The following is a 19,918-nucleotide window of genomic DNA, read 5'->3' on the forward strand; positions in this document are numbered from 1 at the left end:
GGACATGCCATACATACTATAGCCAAATCCTATTGATTGTATCATGTGCTAGGCTAGAATGAAACAATCCCTCCATCTGTACAAGAACAGATAATAAATGCAGCAAATTACTAATATAGCCATGCATATTTATGAGATCAAATAGGAGAAAAGATACCTTGTATTTAGCATTTATGCTTCAAAGTGTTTAACTTAAAATCATAGCAATATTAATAATTCATGGTCTTCAATTTTTTGGCGTACCGAGCATGTGAACACCGCATTCTTGCCCAATCAGTATATTTGTTTCAAAGTCACTAATTGGGAGAATATTTTTGTACATATGGCATCCAACACTAAGCCTCCATACCTTGACAGGCCAGAGCTGGCATGTCACTCTCCACAAGGAGAAACCTTACCCCTTAGACCCCAGTCCGGAGCCTCTCACCTAGCCAAATCAGTTCTCATACTTTGCACTGACGAGGGCCAATAGCCCGAAACACCGTGTCTGCAAATTGAGATTCTGATTTGGCTATAATCCTAAGTCATATTGCAAGACTCGTTAAAGGGTCGATTGTGACTTGTAGAATCGCTACTACCAACAGGTGGCGCTATAGAGTTCAAGTCCTCTTTCTCTCTGAAGAGGCAATTGGCATCCAACAGAGCATTTGCGACAGCACAAGGAGGCCATGCGGCTGTATTCTAGGTAGTCACATAGGAGCCTCCATGTACTGCTCTAGGTGCAAAAATGTCACCTGTTCTTTATCCCTAACCATTGGATGATGATGGGACTTAGGCCTCTTTCACACATCAGGTTTTCGCCGTCAGGCGCGATCCGGCGCTTTTGACAGAAACCGGATCCGGCGAAATGCAATGCCGGATCCGGTTTCCCCCCCATTGACTTGCATTTGCGCCGGATCGCGCCGGATGGCCATGCGTTTCATCCGGTTTTCGCCGGATCCTGCAATGTGTCGCAATGTGTCGCGATCCGGCGTCTGGAAAAAACGTCTACTGTAACGTTTTTTGTCTCCGGCGAAAAAGCCGTACCCGCCGGATCCGGCGCGTCCGGCTTTTTCACACAATGAAAGCCTATGAGCGCCGCAATGCGCCGGATCCGGCGAAAGATTGATCCGGCGGCCGGATCCGTTTTTTTGGTCTGAGCATGCCCAGTAGCTCTGCCCACAGGAGATATATAAAAGCAAGACAATGGGACCCTCAGCCACACCCAACATGCCACCCAAGCCAAGAACCAGGAGCAGGAGAAGGCAGCAGACATCTGCAGCAGCAGCACCATCAGCACCACCCCAAATGGAGCAGCATGCTGAACAACGGGAGGGGAGTCCAGAAGCAGATGAGAGACGGTAATTATCAAATCCCCCATTCCTCCAAACTAGGGCCATGGAATATCAAGATATTCATTGGCCCTTTGTTTCTCTTTATTCAACAGCCGCCAAAGAGATGCAGCAGCAGCAAAAGCAGAAATGGCATCCCTGGCAGCAGCAATACCCACAGCCATGGAGTCTGGCCATCAACAGGACAGCACATCTTCTTCTGGGAGCCCTCCCTCGCATCGTCAGCGTTTGACGGTAAGTTTTTATTTCCAAAATCCAACATCTCTGTAATATATGTTTATTCATTGCCTTTTATTTCAAAACAGGAATCACAAGATGAAGAGGAGCTCCCAGAAGAAGAAGGAAGGGGTGGACAGACACCTGGAGTGGGCTCACAATTCGTAAGTTTTTTGCATCAAACGCAGAAACACAACATCACACTACACACAACACATAGAAAACAATGTTCTGCAGACCACGCACAGCAAACAAATGCCTACATCCAAAGACATAACATTTTTTGTTTTCTTCTCTAGTCTTCCCAATCTGGTGCTCGGCCAAGAGGTCCTCGCAGTGCCTCCCAGGGTCGTCGGCGACAGCAACGCGGCGGTCACCAGCGTGTAAGTATAAATATTTTTGCTTTGTTTTTTTTGCACTTTTTATTTCATTTCTTTTGTGGAGGCTAATTATGTTATTTTTGTCTTTTTCTTTAACAGCCTTCACAGCGTGCTCCCGACTCTGACGGTGAGGATGGAGGGATTGATGTGGACCGCCTCATCGATCTCGTCAGAGAAAGGGAGCCGCTCAGGAATATGGCTGACCGCCGCCACGCTGACCTGATTGTTACCCGACGACTCTGGGAGGAAATCTGTTCTCTCCTTGTGGGCCGCTGGGAGGACCTCGAAGCTCGGGCCCAGATTAAAGAGCGTAAGTATATACAGTACCGGTTGCTTGATGTAAACCAGTGTTTCCCGAACTCCAGTCCTCGTGGTCCCCACGGATCATGTGTTCAGGATTTCTATTTACTATGGAAATCCTGAAAACATGACCCCTGGGGACCATGAGGACTGGAGTTTGTGAAACACTGATGTTGTATACTAACCACTCCTTTCTCGTTTCAGGGAACAGAATTGTGAATCGGTGGCGGTCTGTGAGGGATCGTTTCAAGAAGGAGTTCAATAAAGAGATGCGGGCCCCGAGTGGATCTGGAGGACGCAGGAGCAAGTACAAGTACGCACAAGCCCTGTCGTTCCTCCGGGAAACAATGCTCACCAGAAGGTAAATATTACACACCACATGTGAAAAAAATGTTAGATGTAACTTTTTTTTTTCAGCCAGGGCCATACCATGTCAGTATTTTAATTGTTTTTTTTTCTCTTTATTACACAGCACGGTGAGCAGCACTCGGGAGCCTGCACGATTGGACCCTTCTGAGGCGATCCCTGAGGAGACCGGCACCGAGGGACACTTCGACCGCCCCGGTACATCTGCACCTTCCCAGCCTTCCCACACATTCGACCCATCTGTCCCATCCACCAGCACAGGAGCATCGTGGCCGCCTACATTACATGAAGCTGCTGGTGAGGAGATCGCTTTCCCTTTACCCCACCCTTCTGCCCCTGCCACCTCTAGTACACCTGCGGGTACTGGGCGGCAGCGGCAGAGGGGTCAGGAAAAGAGTTATGCGCAAGAGTTCTTGCATCTGAATGCATCTTTCCAGAACTGTCTCAAAGTCTTGTCAGAGCAAATCTCCGCAGGCTTTCAGCAAATCAACTCCAGCATTCTGGAGGTGAAGACACTTCTGCAAACCATGCATTCAGAAGCAAGATCTTCGCCAAACCACACCTTTTTCAGGTCTGTTGTGGAGCGCATGGCAACACTATCTCCTACCCAGCAGATGCATGTAATGCATTCGTGCCACGGTGCTCTACAGCAGGTTACCTCCCAACCTCCACCTCCCACCACTGTAGTTCCTCCACCTGCACCCCCTCCAGCCACTTTCCATCCTCCCCCTCCTATTACATCTGCACCCCCTCCAGCCACTTTCCATCCTCCCCCTCCTATTACATCTGCACCCCCTCCAGCCACTTTCCATCCTCCCCCTCCTATTACATACCAGCAACCTCACCAGTACCAGACATCTCCCCACTTCCAGCAACCTGCCCCGTACCAAACTCCTTAACCCGTACCAAACTCCTTCCCCGTACCAAACTCCTTCCCCATACAACTTTCCATCAACATCATCTGCTCCTACAGTCCCTGCCCAACCCTCCACTCCACCGCCCACCACCTCTTCTGCCTCCCACATGTCCACCCTTTCTGTAGCTTTTTCCACACCTTCACCTCTAACTGTTCCTTCCCCACCACGATCCCAGTCCTCTCTCCACACACCCAGTGTCGAAGTGTCCCGCAGCCCCTCCAGCAGTATTTCCACCCCACAGTATACCGATTTGTAATGTTTTTTTTTTGTAATAAAAATGCCCATTGGGTTTAAAACCTTTATTAAAAAAGTTTTTTGCACTTTAAAAACACTTGCTCTTCTCTCCAACCTGCACTTTCTTCTCTACAACCTGTCAAAGAAGGGCTGTAGGAACATGCTATATCTAGTTTTCCAGTAGCCAATCCCGTTCGGAAGGCCACAAGGGTCAATTTTAAAAACCGGATCCGGCGTAATCCGTCGAAAAACGGATAGAAAAACGGATAGAAAAACGGATGAACCAGATGAGACGGATCCGGTTTTGTCTGTCAAGAACAAGACGGATCCGGCAGAAAACCGGATCCGGCACTTCAGGTTTTACAAAACATTTGCCGGATCCGGCATTCCGGCACGACGCCGGATCGCGCCTGACGCCGAAAACCTGATGTGTGAAAGTAGCCTAAGGCATTTCTTTTACCTATAAGTTTGACACCTTTGACATTAATAGATGATAACTGTTACTGGAAGATTGGTGGTTCCAAGAGCCACAGGTTTGGATGGAGCTGAGAAATCTTTACATGCTTAAGGGCTTTATAATAATTCATATTAATATAGATTATGGGAGCATAGATATTGCTAGTAGTAATAAGAAGCGTATAGTAAACTACCTGAAACTTGAAGGGAACCTGAAAGTAGAATCAGAGGCGTATCTAGGCTTTCTGGCACCCGGGGCAAGAATTTGGTTCGGCGCCCCCCCCCCCCAAGTACATATGCGACTTGCACACTTAGCCATGTACCTGCGAGCTGCACTTCCTAATGCTCTCAATGTTCAGTAAAAAACTGATAGAAGCAGGAAGAGAAACTCGTTGTCACAGGACCATACCTATGAAAATCGCATATGAGTGAAGTGTCCATGTGATGACCACGGCAACCTGCAGAGCTGAACCCTGACATTGCAGCTTCTGAATTCTCACAACAAATGCACTGCACACTTTTTAGGATTCTCCCTTGCCGATGTACAGTCATGTCAGCACAAGTATGTGATTTATATACTTCTGGCCACATTCTGACTAGACGTGCCCGGCCTCGCTCCGTTCATTTTCATTGAGTGAGGCCACACATGTCTAGTCAGCATGTGACCGCATGTATGTAAATCACCGGCACGAGAGAATCCTGACAGCGTTCAGTGATCACTGTGAGAATTCAGAAGTCTGCAGTCACATAGAATGACTGCAGACTCATCACAAACCTGGACAACCCCTATAATGTTCCTAACAAATAAAAACATGAGAATAAGTCAGTATCACAAATAATATTTACATCCAGGTACCTTATAGATGACATCGTCTCTGCAGTCATTCTCCTTTTCTTCTAGACCCCATGATGAGTTTTCTCATCCACATCTCGTCTCTGTAGACTTCTATCTTCTCCGGTCTTTGCAGTAAATCTCCACACGACGCCCTTAAAGATAGAAGTGTCATTATAATGCCCCTAAATAAAAATATCTGCAATATACTGTGGCCTCACACTATTCCCCTCTAGCATCCCACCTGTTCACCATACTGTCTCCTCATATATTTACCCCCTCACTCTCTATACTGTCTGCTCACACATATCCCTGACTCCCCATACTGTGTCCATCCACATACATTAACCCATTCGCTCCCCATACTGTCTGCACCAATCCCCCATACTGTTTCCTCATACATACTCTTTATTTTGTGTCCTCAAATCTCCCCACACATTAAATCCCCCCATCCCCCACATACATTAAGTACCCCATCCCCATTCCAAATCCCCCCCACACATTAAATAACCCCCCATCCCCACTCCAAATCCCCCCACACATTAACCCAATCCCCACTCATTAACCCCCATCAGCACTCCAAATACCCCCACACATTAACCCCAACCCCACTCATTAACGCCCCCATACATTAACCCCCATCCCCATTCTTTAAACCCCCGCACACATTAACCCAATCCCCACTCATTAACTCCATCACATTAAATAACCCCCATCTCCACTCCAAATCCCCCCACACATTAACCCCATGGCATCCCCACTCATTAACCCACGCACACATTAACCCAATCCCCACTCATTAACCCCATCACATTAAATAACCCCCATCTCCACTCCAAATCCCCCCACACATTAACCCCATGGCATCCTCACTCATTAACCCCCACACACATTAACCCCCATCCCCACTCATTAACCCCCATCCCCACTCTAAATCCCCCCACACATTAAATAACCATCTGCACTCCAAATACCCCCACACATTAACCCCCATCCCCATTCATTAACCCCCACACATTAACCCCCATCCCCATTCATTAACCCCCACACACATTAACCCCCATCCCCACTCATTAACCCCCATCACATTAAATAACCCCCATCTCCACTCCAAATCCCCCCACACATTAACCCCATGGCATCCCCACTCATTAACCCCCACACACATTAACCCCCATCCCCACTCTAAATACCCCCACACATTAACTGCCATCCCCTCTACAAAACCCCCTCATCTCCCATCTTCGGTGGTTCTTCAGCTCCACAGAGGAGCACACTTACCACCAGCGTTTGCTTTGGGCGCCGGGGAGTGACGTCAGCAGCGTGATCACATGACCTGATCACGCTGCTGACGTCGCTCTGGCCCGGCGGTCAGAGCTTCATTTGTATTGGTGTCTGTATACAGACGCCAGTACAATTGTTCCCTGGGAGCCGGCACGGCCTCCTTCTCTGCGCCAGCTGTCAGCTTGACAGCTGACACAGAGAACCGCCGACTCTCAGGCCGGGGGGCGGCAGAACGCAGCCACCAGGGAGGACACTGCGGACCGCTGCATTAGGCGGCCCGACTGCGCCCCCCTGCTGGCTGCGCCCGGGGCAACTGCCCCGGCTGCCCCCCCCTAGATACGCCACTGAGTAGAATCATTGTGTCCAAACCATGGCATGAATCAGGCATTGTCTACATTATTGTAGCCACAACGCAGCAATTTAGAGAAAACATATTTTAACCCCTTCACCCCCCAAGCCTGTTTTCACCTTCATGACCAGGCCAAATTTTACAATTCTGACCACTGTCACTTTATGTGGTGATATCTATGGAACGCTTCAGTGTATCCCAATGATTCTGAAATGTTTTTTCTTGACATATTGTACTGCATGTTAGCGGTAAAATTGGTTCGATATGACTTGTGTTTATTTGTGAAAAAATTGGAAATTTGGTGAAAATTTGGAACGTTTTGCAAATTTCAAACTTTTAATTTTTATGTCCTTACACCTGATAGTTATGTCACGCAAAATACCTAATAAATAACATTTCCCACAGATCTACTTTACAGCAGCACAAATTTTGAAACGTAATTTTTTATTGTTAGGAAATTAGAAGGTGTTAAAACTTGAGTGAGTTCTCATTTTTCCAACAAAATTTACAAAACCATTTTTTTAGGGACCACATCACATTTAAAGTGACTTTGAGAGGCCTATAGGACAGAAAATACCCAAGTGACACCATTCTAAAGACTGCACCCCTCAAAGTACTGAAAACCATACTGAAGATGTTTATTAACCCTTTAGGTTCTTCATAAGAATTAATGGAATGTGGAAAGAAATAATGAATATTTAACTTTTTTCACAAAAATGTTATGTTAGACCCAAATGTTTTTATTTTCTCAAGGGCAACAGGAGAAAATGGACCATAACATTTGCAGTAAAATTTCTTCCAAGTACGCCAATACCCCATATGTAAGGGAAAACTACTGTTTGGGTGCATGGCAGGGCTTGGAAAGGAAGGGAGAGCATTGGACTTTTGGAGCGCAAAATTGGCTGGAATCGAGAGAGGACACCATGTCGCGTTTGGAGAGCCCCTGATGTGCCTAAATATTGGAACCCCCCCACAAGTGACCCATTTTGGAAACTAGACCTTTCATGGAATGTATCTAGATTTGTATTGTGTACCTTGAACCCCCAGGTGCTTCAGAGTTTTATAATGTAGAGCCCTGAAAATAAAAAATCTAATTTTTCCCACAAAAATATTCTTTTAGCCAAAAATGTGTTATTTTCACAAGGGTAACAGGAGCAAATGGATCCCAAAATATGTTGTTGTTGTTCAATTTCTCCTAAGTACACAGATATCCCACATGTGGGGAAAAACTACTGTTTGGGAGCACGACAGGGCTCAAAAAGGAAGGAGAGACGTTTTGGAATGCTTATTTTGATGGAATGGTCTGCGGGTGTCATGCTGCTTTTGGAGAGCCCCTAGCAGTGGCAAACCGCCAATGGTGGCAGGCCATGTTGCTGCTATTGTGCCCGTGAGCCAGGGAGGCCTGATGTCAGCGCCAGGCCCCCTCACCTGTCAATGTATGGCCAACCATAGCTATGTGCGTTCGCACAGGACACCGGCAAGCAAACTGCAGTTGAGGCGATTCCCCTTCACTCTGGGCTTCAGCACACTCAGCTGTCAGATCGCAGTTATACCAGAGAGAGGTGATGGGGCCTTCACAGCACTGAGGAGACTCTTGCTCCTCCCATCTCAGTGCATGGCTGTCCAGCTCTAGCGCTGCAGAGACAGGAGACCTAAATGAAGCCAGCACTGATTGGCCGAACATTGGCCAATCAGTGCTCACCTTGCTTTCTGCTGTAGCCCTTGAGCTCTGCTAGCTGCAAGCAGGAATGTGCTGCACCTGAAGGTACAGGGGTACAGGTGCAGCACTATATTGAGGAGAACCTCAGAAGGAGGAGTTGGGTGGGGCATAGTGAAGAGGAGTGTGACTTAGCTGGAGGAGGCAAAGTCTCAAGCTGCCCATGACATGCAACACTCCTTCCATCAGCCAAGAAGCACACATTTATGGAAAAAAGTAGAGTATAAATGTGAGATCTGCTGCTGGTCATTGATGTTAGCAAAGTGAGTGTTCAGTGTAGTCCATTGTATACGTGACATATGTGGTATTTCTGAGCAATGTGTGATATATGTAATGTAATAGTGACGTCAGTATGCAATATGTGTATGCTGTGTGTGCAATATATACAGTGTGATTGCCAGCCACAGTATGTCCAATGGTGCGCTGCATTCAGTATGCAGTCAGTGTGTGAGTGCTGTGTGCAGTATACCTCCAGTGTGTGAGAGCTGTGTGCAGTATACAGCCAGTGTGTGAGGGCTGTGTGCAGTATACAGCCAGTGTGTGAGGGCTGTGTTCAGTATACGGCCAGTGTGTGAGGGCTGTGTGCAGTATACGGCCAGTGTGTGAGGGCTGTGTGCAGTATACGGCCAGTGTGTGAGAGCTGTGTGCAGTATACAGCCAGTGTGTGAGGGCTGTGTGCAGTATACGGCCAGTGTGTGAGAGCTGTGTGCAGTATACAGACAGTGTGTGAGGGCTGTGTGCAGTATACGGCCAGTGTGTGAGAGCTGTGTGCAGTATACAGCCAGTGTGTGAGGGCTGTGTGCAGTATACGGCCAGTGTGTGAGAGCTGTGTGCAGTATACAGCCAGTGTGTGAGGGCTGTGTGCAGTATACGGCCAGTGTGTGAGAGCTGTGTGCAGTATACAGCCAGTGTGTGAGGGCTGTGTGCAGTATACAGCCAGTGTGTGAGGGCTGTGTGCAGTATACAGCCAGTGTGTGAGGGCTGTGTGCAGTATACAGCCAGTGTGTGAGGGCTGTGTGCAGTATACGGCCAGTGTGTGAGAGCTGTGTGCAGTATACGGCCAGTGTGTGAGAGCTGTGTGCAGTATACAGCCAGTGTGTGAGGGCTGTGTGCAGTATACGGCCAGTGTGTGAGGGCTGTGTGCAGTATACAGCCAGTGTGTGAGAGCTGTGTGCAGTATACAGCCAGTGTGTGAGGGCTGTGTGCAGTATACGGCCAGTGTGTGAGAGCTGTGTGCAGTATACAGCCAGTGTGTGAGAGCTGTGTGCAGTACTGTATATGAGCAGTGAGTGAGTGCTGTGCATGGTTTACGGGCAGTGTGTAACGGCTGTATGCAGTGTACGGCCAGTGTGTGTGGGCTGTATGCGGTAAACAACTAGTGTGTGAACTCTCTGAGCGGTAAAATGCCAGTGTGTGAGTTCTCTGTGCGATATATGGCCAGTGCGGGAGGGCTGTGTGCAGTATACTGTCATTGTGCAGTTTATGGCCAGTGTGCGAGAGTTGTGTGCAGCATACAGCCAGTGTGCGAGAGCTGTGTACAGTATACGGCCAGTGTGTCATTGCTGTGTGCGGTATATGAGCAATGAGTGTGAGGGCTTTATGAGGTATCCGGCCAGTGTGTGAGGGCTGTATGCGGTATACGGCCAGTGCATGAGGGCTGTATGCAGTATACGGCCAATGTGTGAGGTCTGTATGCTGTTAACAGCCAGTGTGTGAGTTTTCTGTGCGGCATGCAGCCAGTGTGTGAGGGCTGTGTGCAGTATACGGCCAGTTTTTGAGGGCTGTGTGTAATATATGGCCATTGTGTGAGGGCTCTGTGCAGTATACGGTCAGTGTTTTTCCCCTTCCTGATTTCGTATTCTTTTATGTTTTTTTTACACTTAAAGGGAGCTGGTGAGCAGTATTTTGCTCAGTAACCCACAGACAATGTCAGGTCGATGCCGTTATACTGATTAGAATGATACCTTGGTTGATGAAATCCGCTTTATGGTTGTTGTTTAATCTTTATTTTCAGTTTTGAGTTAATGACATGCACGTGCTCCGGGGCGGCATTTGAGGGGTCTTCATGTGGTGCTCTGCTTAGGTATTCATCACTATGGCTTCTGACAGGTCATTGATCCCTCAGTGACCTGCCCCTAGTTTACATATTGAATAATATATATATATACAATAATAATAATAATAATATATAATATATATACATACATAGAATCGTAGAGTTGGAAGGGACCTCCTGGGCCATCTGGTCCAACCCCCTGCTCAAAGCAGGATTATATATATATATATATATATATATATAAACAAAAAAACAAAAAGCAACACAGAAACACAGAAAATAGTTGTGGGGTGCAAAGCCTTCCCAGGTAAGTAGCAAACCTAGTAAATATATAAAAAAATGGAAGCAGCACACAGTTATTGGATCAAATCATGTGTGATTTAATTGCCCATATGGCGACATGGACCTTTCTCAAGCTCAATTATACTGATAGGTTCCCTTTAAATGTTTTTGATCACCAAACAAATGTAAATATTAGACAAAGATAACACAAGTATACACAAAATGCAGTTTTTAAATGAAGGTCTTTATTATTAAGGGAAAAAGAAATCCAAACCTACAGGGTCCTATGTGAAAAAAGTGATTGCCCCTAAACCTAATAACTGGTTGAGTCACCCTTAGCAGAAACAACTGCAATCAAGCATTTGCGATAACTGACAGTGAGCCTTTTACAGTGCTCTGGAGGGATCTTGGCCCACTCATATTTGCAGAATTGTTGTAATTCAGTCACATTGGAAAGTTTAGGAGCATGAACCAATGAACCTCCTTTTTAAGGTCATGTCACAGCATCACATTAAGGTCAGGACTTTGACTAGACCACTGCAAAGTCTTAATTTTGTTTTCTTCACCCGCCATCATGCTCTCTCCTTCCGCAGCCCCGCTCTCCACCCGCCATCACGCTCTCTCCTTCCACAGCCCCGCTCTCCACCCGCCGTCCCATTCTATCCCTCCGCAGCCACGCTGTACATCCATATCCCGCTGTCCCTCCACAGCCCCGCTCTCTCCCTTCACAGCCCCGCTCTCTCCCTTCACAGCCCCGCTCTCTCCCTCCACAGGCCCGCTCTCTTCCTCCACAACCCTGCTCTCCAAGCACCGTCCTGCTATATCCGTCTGCAGCCCTGCTCTCCATCCGCGTCCCATTCTGATGCTTCGTGATTGGTTGGTGTCCCACTCTGATGCTTAGGGATTGGTTGGTGATATACACACACATACATACATACATGTATACATACATACATTCACTTTTATATATAGAGATGATAAGCCCTAGGGTGCATTACCAGAAATTCTTCTCTGGGAGCTTTGATGTTGACCAATCATAAGTAGGAGGTGTCATGGGAAATAAAAACAAGCCCCCCAAGAAGGTCAGAAGAACATGATTTCCACTGTGAGACATGTAATGACAGGCAGCCTTGCTCTCAGCCATGATTTCTGCATCTCCGGTATAACATATAGCATAGTTGAGTGAAAACTGTTGAAAGGTCCTCTTGATTAGAAAAAAAGTGTCCACTTGCTTTCCCAATTTATGTTACACTAACTGAGCTATGGGCATGTGTGCGACTGGCACTTTAATAGCATTGTCAGTTTTAAGGATTCTTTCCAAATCCTATTAAGCGTCTCAAATATGCTTAAACCGTTGCTCAGCTCTATGTATCTCCAGCAGGGAAAGTCGTAACTCAGAAATATAAAATAGAAGTCCTGGAAAATTCAGAGCATACCAGTAAGATGTCTTTGTTATCAATTCTTATTTTGTAACAGGGTAGCGGACTTCAGCTTTTATCCCACTTACTGGACACTACATCTCCATAATTTTGTGGAGACGGTAATTGCATCCACACTAATGTCCTTTCTGCTGGCCTTTCTATTAAAGCCGGAATTAAATAATGTTTTTGATCAGAAGTACATCTAAAGGTAATATGACTGTGAGATTCAATGTTCACTATTTGGATCCAGTATCGGCATCTTTTTCACGTGAAAAAAGCAAATGTCATGACAGTTGTTTTTTTCATGTGAAAAAGACTAGGGTACAGCATTGAAACGCGTTGTTAATAAAAAGCCTTTTCCTCATCATAATTTATGAAGAATTGATTTACTCAGCCAGTGCAGCCCACCTATGTAACGGGGACCAGGGGGTGGTAGTCGTGGCTAACAGGGGCTGCTCTGTCGCACCCTGGCCAACCGTCACATAAACACATTGTCCCTTCTGTTGTGCATTTGGTGCTTCACTTGCACATCAGGAGTCCACTCCAGTCTGCAGGGGCCTCCTTCCTTTAAGTACCACGCAATGACAGTCAGAGTCCAGATCTAGTTCCAACAAAACAACTTTATTCAGTTCCTTACACAGCTCGTCCAGTTTAGTCCCATAAACAGCACAAGATTCTTCACAGAGTATAGCCTTTCCCTGTGCTGTCCCTCACTCCTCTAGAAATTTCACAGGGTCATACCATCGCCTTCGGTACCGCAGTTTCCTGACTGGCCAGACCAACCTGCTTCAAAGGTTCCCTGTCCGTTTCGCCCTGGACGTTTAGGATTGTCCGCACGAAGTTAGCCGCTACCATCTTAATGCTGCCCTGTATTCCTACCCTTCCATGTGACTGTCAGCAAATAGGCCCTGGACGGCTGGGCTCCTTGCTTCAACGTTACGGGACTCAACTGTCCTGTCCGGGCTCCCAGCCCCTACTAACTAAAACCTATTGGTCTATCTAATTCCTAATTTACTCTATTCTACTGTGCTGCCTCTAGTGGGCTAATCTAAATCCTACACTCTCCCTAAAATTATTCAATACAAAGAATATATACATATATTGGCAATACATTATACAGAGTCACATTATAATACACATAACATATATCGCACATACACAATATAGCAGCATTATAGGACATATTAACAGTACCAGTTTCTCAGAGACGTAGAGACACGGGTATAGGGAAGTGGAGCACAAACCAGTCCTTGTACACCCCTTATATGTTCATCCAACTGGATCCAATATCTCCTGGAGGATTTATCTCCCCGCTACGGGGCAGCAGCTGTTTTTCACCATGCCTACATAGGAGTTGTGCCGGTCAATCTACCAGGAGAGCGCAACCAGCACTTACCCACTCTTCCTCCATTGCTTATCACCCCATTGTGCGCTCTGTTTCTCACTTCTAGATTTACACAACGTTCAGTATTTGTACCTCTCTGTTACAGGTCTCAGTACAGTATCCAAAGACCAACCTCAGCTGACTCCAAGAAGAACAGGGACCAGTTAGGGGGCGATAAAGTCACAGGTTTGTATATATTGCTACTTAACCCCATTAGTCCACATCTATATCTGAGTAATGAACAACCCCTTTTAGGACGCAGCAAGTTTTTTTCCTTTTCATTTAATTTTAACTCTGTGTTCCTAGAACCATAGCTGTTTATTCTTTCAGTCGGCATAGCCATATGAGGATTTTATTGCTTTTCAGTACAAGTTGTAATTGTATTTTTAGTGACAACCGCGATACCCTGTAACCAAATAGAGCGAATTCAGGGACAATGTGGGTGCCAGCTGTTAGATAGTTGGCACCTGAGAGTAACTGATGCTATCGGAACTAGATCCAATCACATCAGCTAAACCTTAAAAGCCGATGTCAAGTTTAGCACCAATTAATATTCCTCCAACATGGCAGCCACCACTTCAGAACCCTGCAGCTCCTTTTGTGACGTGATTGCAGGATCCTGAAGGGTTGCCTTGGCAACCAGAGGCTTTGCGAAAACTTCTGTTTCTGCTGTGGTATTCCTCCTGTTGGCTTCATAGAAGACCAGTAATTTTTCAATATACTTCAATCTTTTACTATTGAAGTATATTGCATGGACAGTCAAGGGGTCACAGGTTTAATATACATAAGGGAACGATTAAAAGTGTAAAAAAAAATAATTATGAAAGTTTAAATAATCCCCTTTTCCCCAACGTAAATAGCAAAGTGTAAAGAATGTTAAAAAAAGGAAATCAACATATTTGAATTTGCTGTGTACTATATTAATAACTGAATTCAGTACAACTTGCTGTTTCCACTTTCAGAATTCTTACCTTAAAAAAGATGAGTGGTACCAATAAACAGAAAGAGCTGCCATCAGTCATATCTATGGGCCATATACACTAATGGTCAGTGCCACTAAACTCCCTTTTATGTCCATTAACCTTGATCTATTCCCAAGGCATCCTACAGCCTAAAGATTTGGACATAAAGCGGAATACAACTTTTTGTAGCCTCTCGTGCCCTTATCAAAAATTTAGTGGGTCCATGAAAAAAGGGAAACAGCATAAGTATTGGGGCCTATATATTTATGTGAAATAATGGGCACCATGATGAGACCTAGGTTGTCATTTTCTGTCAAATTGGACCTTTTTATTTTATAAGGAAAACTTTACGGTTCTTTTTCTGTGACTATTTGGTTACTGAATGGTCATAGTCAACAGATGAGTTTGGGTTCCTTACTTGCCTTGATCCTTTACAGCTGTAAATTTAGCTTTGTAACATTTTTAGATATGGCTGTATTACTACCAAATTCTAATTTTTTATAGAAATCAACTCAACTCTTGAAACGACAAGACACGTCCAAGGAGAAAATAACTGTTTTCACAATGCAAATGAATACAAGAATGAGGCGAATGCCTATATGAAGACAGCAAATGCTTGTAAGATTTCAGGCATAGCATTGTCTTCTAACATATTATTTGCACCATATGATAAATGTTGACATTAAAAGTTGGCAAATACTTTGCTTTTTTACATCCCCTTGATCTTGAGTTGTGGCCTGTATTAAACACACAGAGCTGCATTCATAATTCTGCTATTAACTTCAAGAATTAGTTTACATGAAGAGAAATTTTTAAGTCATAGATTTTGCCACACATCATTGGCAAATCCAAATTGATTCCACTGCGAATTCCATATATATTATATGTTCTGTCGTATGATTGTATTAGTGATATCATTCTGTTTATTATCTTTATTAGGGGCAGTTAGTGAACACTTGTGCAAAGATAAAAGAGAAAGGTCCACACCAAATCACCAAAGGGTAAGCAGATTGTCAACACTGGCGTATCCAAGACTTACTTTAAAAGTGAAATACAAAGTTATTAATAGAAGTCCTACATTATTTTATAGTTTTCTGGCAGTCATGATATTATAACTTTTTTGCGCATATTTTGTGCCTTTTTGTAATTGTACATTCTACGCAGGGGTGCTTGTGTATGGAAAATGCTCAGGAGCTGCCGATTTGTGGTAGATACCAGCTATATTATATAGATGGCCTTTTTCTCTAACAGCTAAGTTCTGGAAGTGGCTGTTAAACATTTCGATGCTGCTGTCAGTCACTTACAATGGCATTTAAATGACATTGCTGCTCTTGTGACAGCTCCCATTGTCCCCCATAATGCGATTGTTGGGTGGCGATGGGTTACCATAGCAGCCACAATGCTGCCATCTTGGCACTCCTCTAAAACTCAGCTATACGTTAAACCGCAAAGGAGACCATGATTTACACTATATACTGCACCACCATGATATTCCAGTATATACAGGGTGGGCCATTTATATGGATACACCTAAATAAAATGGGAATGGTTGGTGATATCGACTTCCTGTTTGTGGTACATTAGTATATGGGAAGGGGGAAACGTTTCAAGATGGGTGGTGACCATGGTGGCCTTTTAAAGTCGGCCATTTTGGATCCAACTTTATTTTTTTCAATGGGAAGTGGGTCATGTGACACATCGAACTTATTGAGAATTTCACAAGAAAAGCAATGGTGTGCTTGGTTTTAATGTAACTTTATTCTTTCATTTGTTATTATAATAGTTTATGACCACTTATAAAATGTGTTCAAAGTGCTGCCCATTGTGTTGGATTGTCAATGCAACCCTCTTCTCCCACTCTTGACACACTGATAGCAACACCACAGAAGAAATGCTAGCACAGGCTTCCAATATCTGTTGTTTCAGATGCTGCACATCTCGTATCTTCAGAGCATAGACAATTGCCTTCAGATGACTCCAAAGATAAAAGTCTAAGGGGGTCAGATTGGGAGACCTTGGTGGCCATTCAAGTGGCTCACGATGAACAATCCACTTTCCAGGAAACTGTTCATGCACGAATGCTCGGACCTGACACCCATATGTGATGGTATGGTGTGGTGTATGGGGTACAAAGATATTTTTCATCAATGGAAACCTCAATGCCACTGGATATCTGAAATTGCTACATGATGATGTGTTGCCCTCTTTATGCACTTAACATGGCACATTCCATGAGTTTATCCAGCAAGATGGTGCACCAGCACATTATGGGTGTCAGGTCCGAGAATTCCTACAAGGAATCTGACCCCCTTAGACTAGCATTTCTTCTGCGGTGTTGCTATCAGTGTGTCAATAGTGGGAGAAGAGGGTTGCATTGATAATCCTACACAATGTGCAGCATTTTGAACACATTTTATAAGTGGTCAAAAACTTGTAAATAACTCATGAAAGAATAAAGTTATGTTAAAACCAAGCACACCATTGTTTTTCTTGTGAAATTCTCAATAAGTTTGATGTGTCACATGATGCTCTTCCCATTGGAAAAAATAAACTTGGATCCAAAATGGCCGACTTCAAAATGGCCGCTATGGTCACCACCCATATTCAAAAGTTCCCCCCTCCCATATACTAATGTGCCACAAACAGAAAGTTGATATCACCAATCATTCCCATTTTATTTCGGTGTCTCCATATAAATGGCCCAACCTGTACTGTAGTATAAGCAATCAGACGATCTCAGGTTCAAGGTTCATACTCCCACAGTTAATTCCTCCACAGTACCCTCTACCTGCACAGTATGATGATCCTACTATACCCCTCTGGCAAAGTATGGTGACCCCAACACAGTGTGATAGCCCAACTGTTACCCCAACGCAGCCCTCTACACAATATCATGCTCCCCCTCATTCAGGATGCCGATACAGTTGAAAGTGCAGTACCTGGCTGGGGGGGGACCCTCAGACATACGGACCCCATAGCTGCCTCATGGTGTGCCACCATTGACTTCAGCAGTTACCCTGCCATGCATCTCAAATCTTTGATATCATTTAGTAGGTAGAGTTTTGAATAGGCAATCTGCAAATTATTAGAAAATGATGTTGTCTACCCTAGAAAAGTGTCGGCATTATAGAATGTTGAATGATTTGATCTACATTTAATTCTATATCATGGGCAGATATGTGAAGCAGAAAACAGTGCTATGTGGCTTCTTCTCCCAGATGAGCTGTGGATTTATATTTTTTCCCTTTTAACTCATGGAGATGTCTCCAAAGTTGCTCGAGTATGCCAAAGATTCAGACATATTGCCAATGATGAGAGTCTATGTAAGTATCTATGTGTTGTATTGTAGTTCTTGGAAGTTACACCAGCTTGTGAACATTTCTATGCATTCATTTGTAATTAGTGTTAAACATCAGTCGGTTTCCTAGATTATTGATTATGACAAATGTTGGAAGAAAGAGTTGGCTTTTTTTTTAAGTGTTGGATTAGAAATGAAAACAGCCGTCATCTGTGTGCAGCTGACTAATTCTCAGCCAGAATGATATTATTATGGCTATATTTAGTATGCTTACTTGGAAAACAAGCTGTAATCTACCTAATAGATTAATAAACCATATTGTACACAAGCATGAGCTACAAAATAAGCAATCTGTATGCTGTAATGTTTTCCGATTTAAAAGCATTGCTTCATGGCACTTGTATAGGATTGCAGTGTTATTTTTATATAATACTGTTATGAATTGCACACATCCATCTCTGCATTTCCCAGTACTAAGTCTGTGGAATATTGCAGTTTACAAAGTATTTTGAGTTGTCATACACATACATACATAGATAAAAACATACATGCACAGTTCTTTTCGGGACCCCAAAACTGCCCAGCTTGTGTCTTTAACAACCCACTCGATGCCATCAGCAGTGAGGACACCATGAAGTTACTAAGGGTGTACCTCACTAGCGGACACAGACAGAAGAGGGACCATGTGGAGGAACAGGGCCCAATCGCTCATCATAATGCACAAATCCACCTGCTATGGAGGTGGAAATGGACCCCCTAACCTCTTGGGCCCCTTTGCAGACAAACAGGATGAACCAATCATTTGTCCGTCCCTGGTATACACCACAGCTCTATCTTGTCCTACCTTGACTACTTGGTGCAGTCGCTAGCTCTATGCCATCTAATCATGCTGCCACTTGTGACATACCTCTTAAAAGGGTCGAATCAGTCTGCCAATTAGGCCATTATTCTTTTTGTGACTTCATCTCATTACACCCTCTTATAGGCACTACTGGCCTGCCGGGGAGTTACCAACTCAAATACACATTGAGATATGCTGTCCTGTCCAACTATATTAAGCTTGCAGCATCCTGTTCTTGTCAAGATAACCTATGCCTCTTCTAGAGACATGCTCTCCCTCTAACGTGAACGTGATGCTACTCAGACAACACAGGTTGAGGGTCAAACAATGAGGCAATACTTTATTAAATCACAAAACAGGCAGATAACACATAGAACAGTCCCAGCAAAATACTCCAAGATGGTGCACATTACAGAGTCTCACCCTTCCGCTGACTCCCTGGGATAATGGCAGCTGTTACTTCAGAACTCTCAGGGTCGACTACCCTCCTTGTGGCATGCACACAGAAAGGAGGTAACGACAAGCGTAGGAAGATGACAGTCCATTCAGGTACAAGGCCATTTGACTCGAGGGTCATAACCTGGCTTCTCCGAACATCTCCATGGAGCCAAACGACCAGCAGGTTCCAAGTCTAACTTTCTCCAAATGTATCCATGGTTCGGCGATGGTCAATGTCGCAAATCTGTATTCTTCCAACTGGGGCCGAGGTCCCCTAGTTTGTTTCCTGTAGAATGATAGATCTGTGTCCCTCATGATGGAGCCATGATGTATTGGCAGCAGTCCTGTAGGGCCCCTGGATGTTTGGATGTCTTGGCAGAATCTCTGGCTGTCTCTCTCTGTCTCTTAGAGGCATATCACCTCTTTTTATGTTTAACAAGTGTCCTTCAGTCTAGCATCACAACGCTCTCCTTATATACTTTGACATTTTCTGTTGGTTCTGAGCACAGTATCTACCCTTTGCATTGAACTAAGTGTCACGGGTGTGCCAGGTGCGACATACATGCATCTTAGATCCGGCTTTAGAAGGTCATTGCGCTTGGCTTTTCAATCACCTTCTTGATTTTCATCTCTGCATGGAGTGATATTCTTCTCCCTTTAGGACCTCCACCTTCTGCTTCTTATTGACACACCCTTACTGGATGTTTAAATACCCTTAGTCCCTGCAGGATAGTGCTGGTGTTAGCGCTATTTACTTCTGTCTGTAGGAAGTGCTAGAAGTTGACTAGTTTCTTCTTGGAGCCTGTTGGAGGATTTATCGCTTGCGCTCATCGTCTCAAGCAGGGGCGTACATA

The 19,918-nt window shown here is 44.8% G+C and overlaps 1 protein-coding gene across 1 annotated transcript in view; it reads left to right on the forward strand.

The window, feature by feature from the left end:
- Positions 1–19,918, forward strand: part of LOC141049510 (uncharacterized) — a 177,015-nt gene that overhangs the window by 72,297 nt on the left and 84,800 nt on the right. Inside the window, exons 4-7 of the mRNA XM_073546033.1 lie at positions 13,632–13,711; positions 14,992–15,105; positions 15,427–15,488; positions 17,663–17,810. Of these exons, the coding sequence (XP_073402134.1) occupies positions 13,632–13,711; positions 14,992–15,105; positions 15,427–15,488; positions 17,663–17,810 (404 nt within the window). The remainder of the gene's footprint in view (positions 1–13,631; positions 13,712–14,991; positions 15,106–15,426; positions 15,489–17,662; positions 17,811–19,918) is intronic.

This window comes from Dendrobates tinctorius, unplaced genomic scaffold (genome assembly GCF_039654945.1).
Source record: "Dendrobates tinctorius isolate UK_male_01 unplaced genomic scaffold, ASM3965494v1 ptg000144l, whole genome shotgun sequence".
Taxonomy (NCBI): domain Eukaryota; kingdom Metazoa; phylum Chordata; class Amphibia; order Anura; family Dendrobatidae; genus Dendrobates; species Dendrobates tinctorius.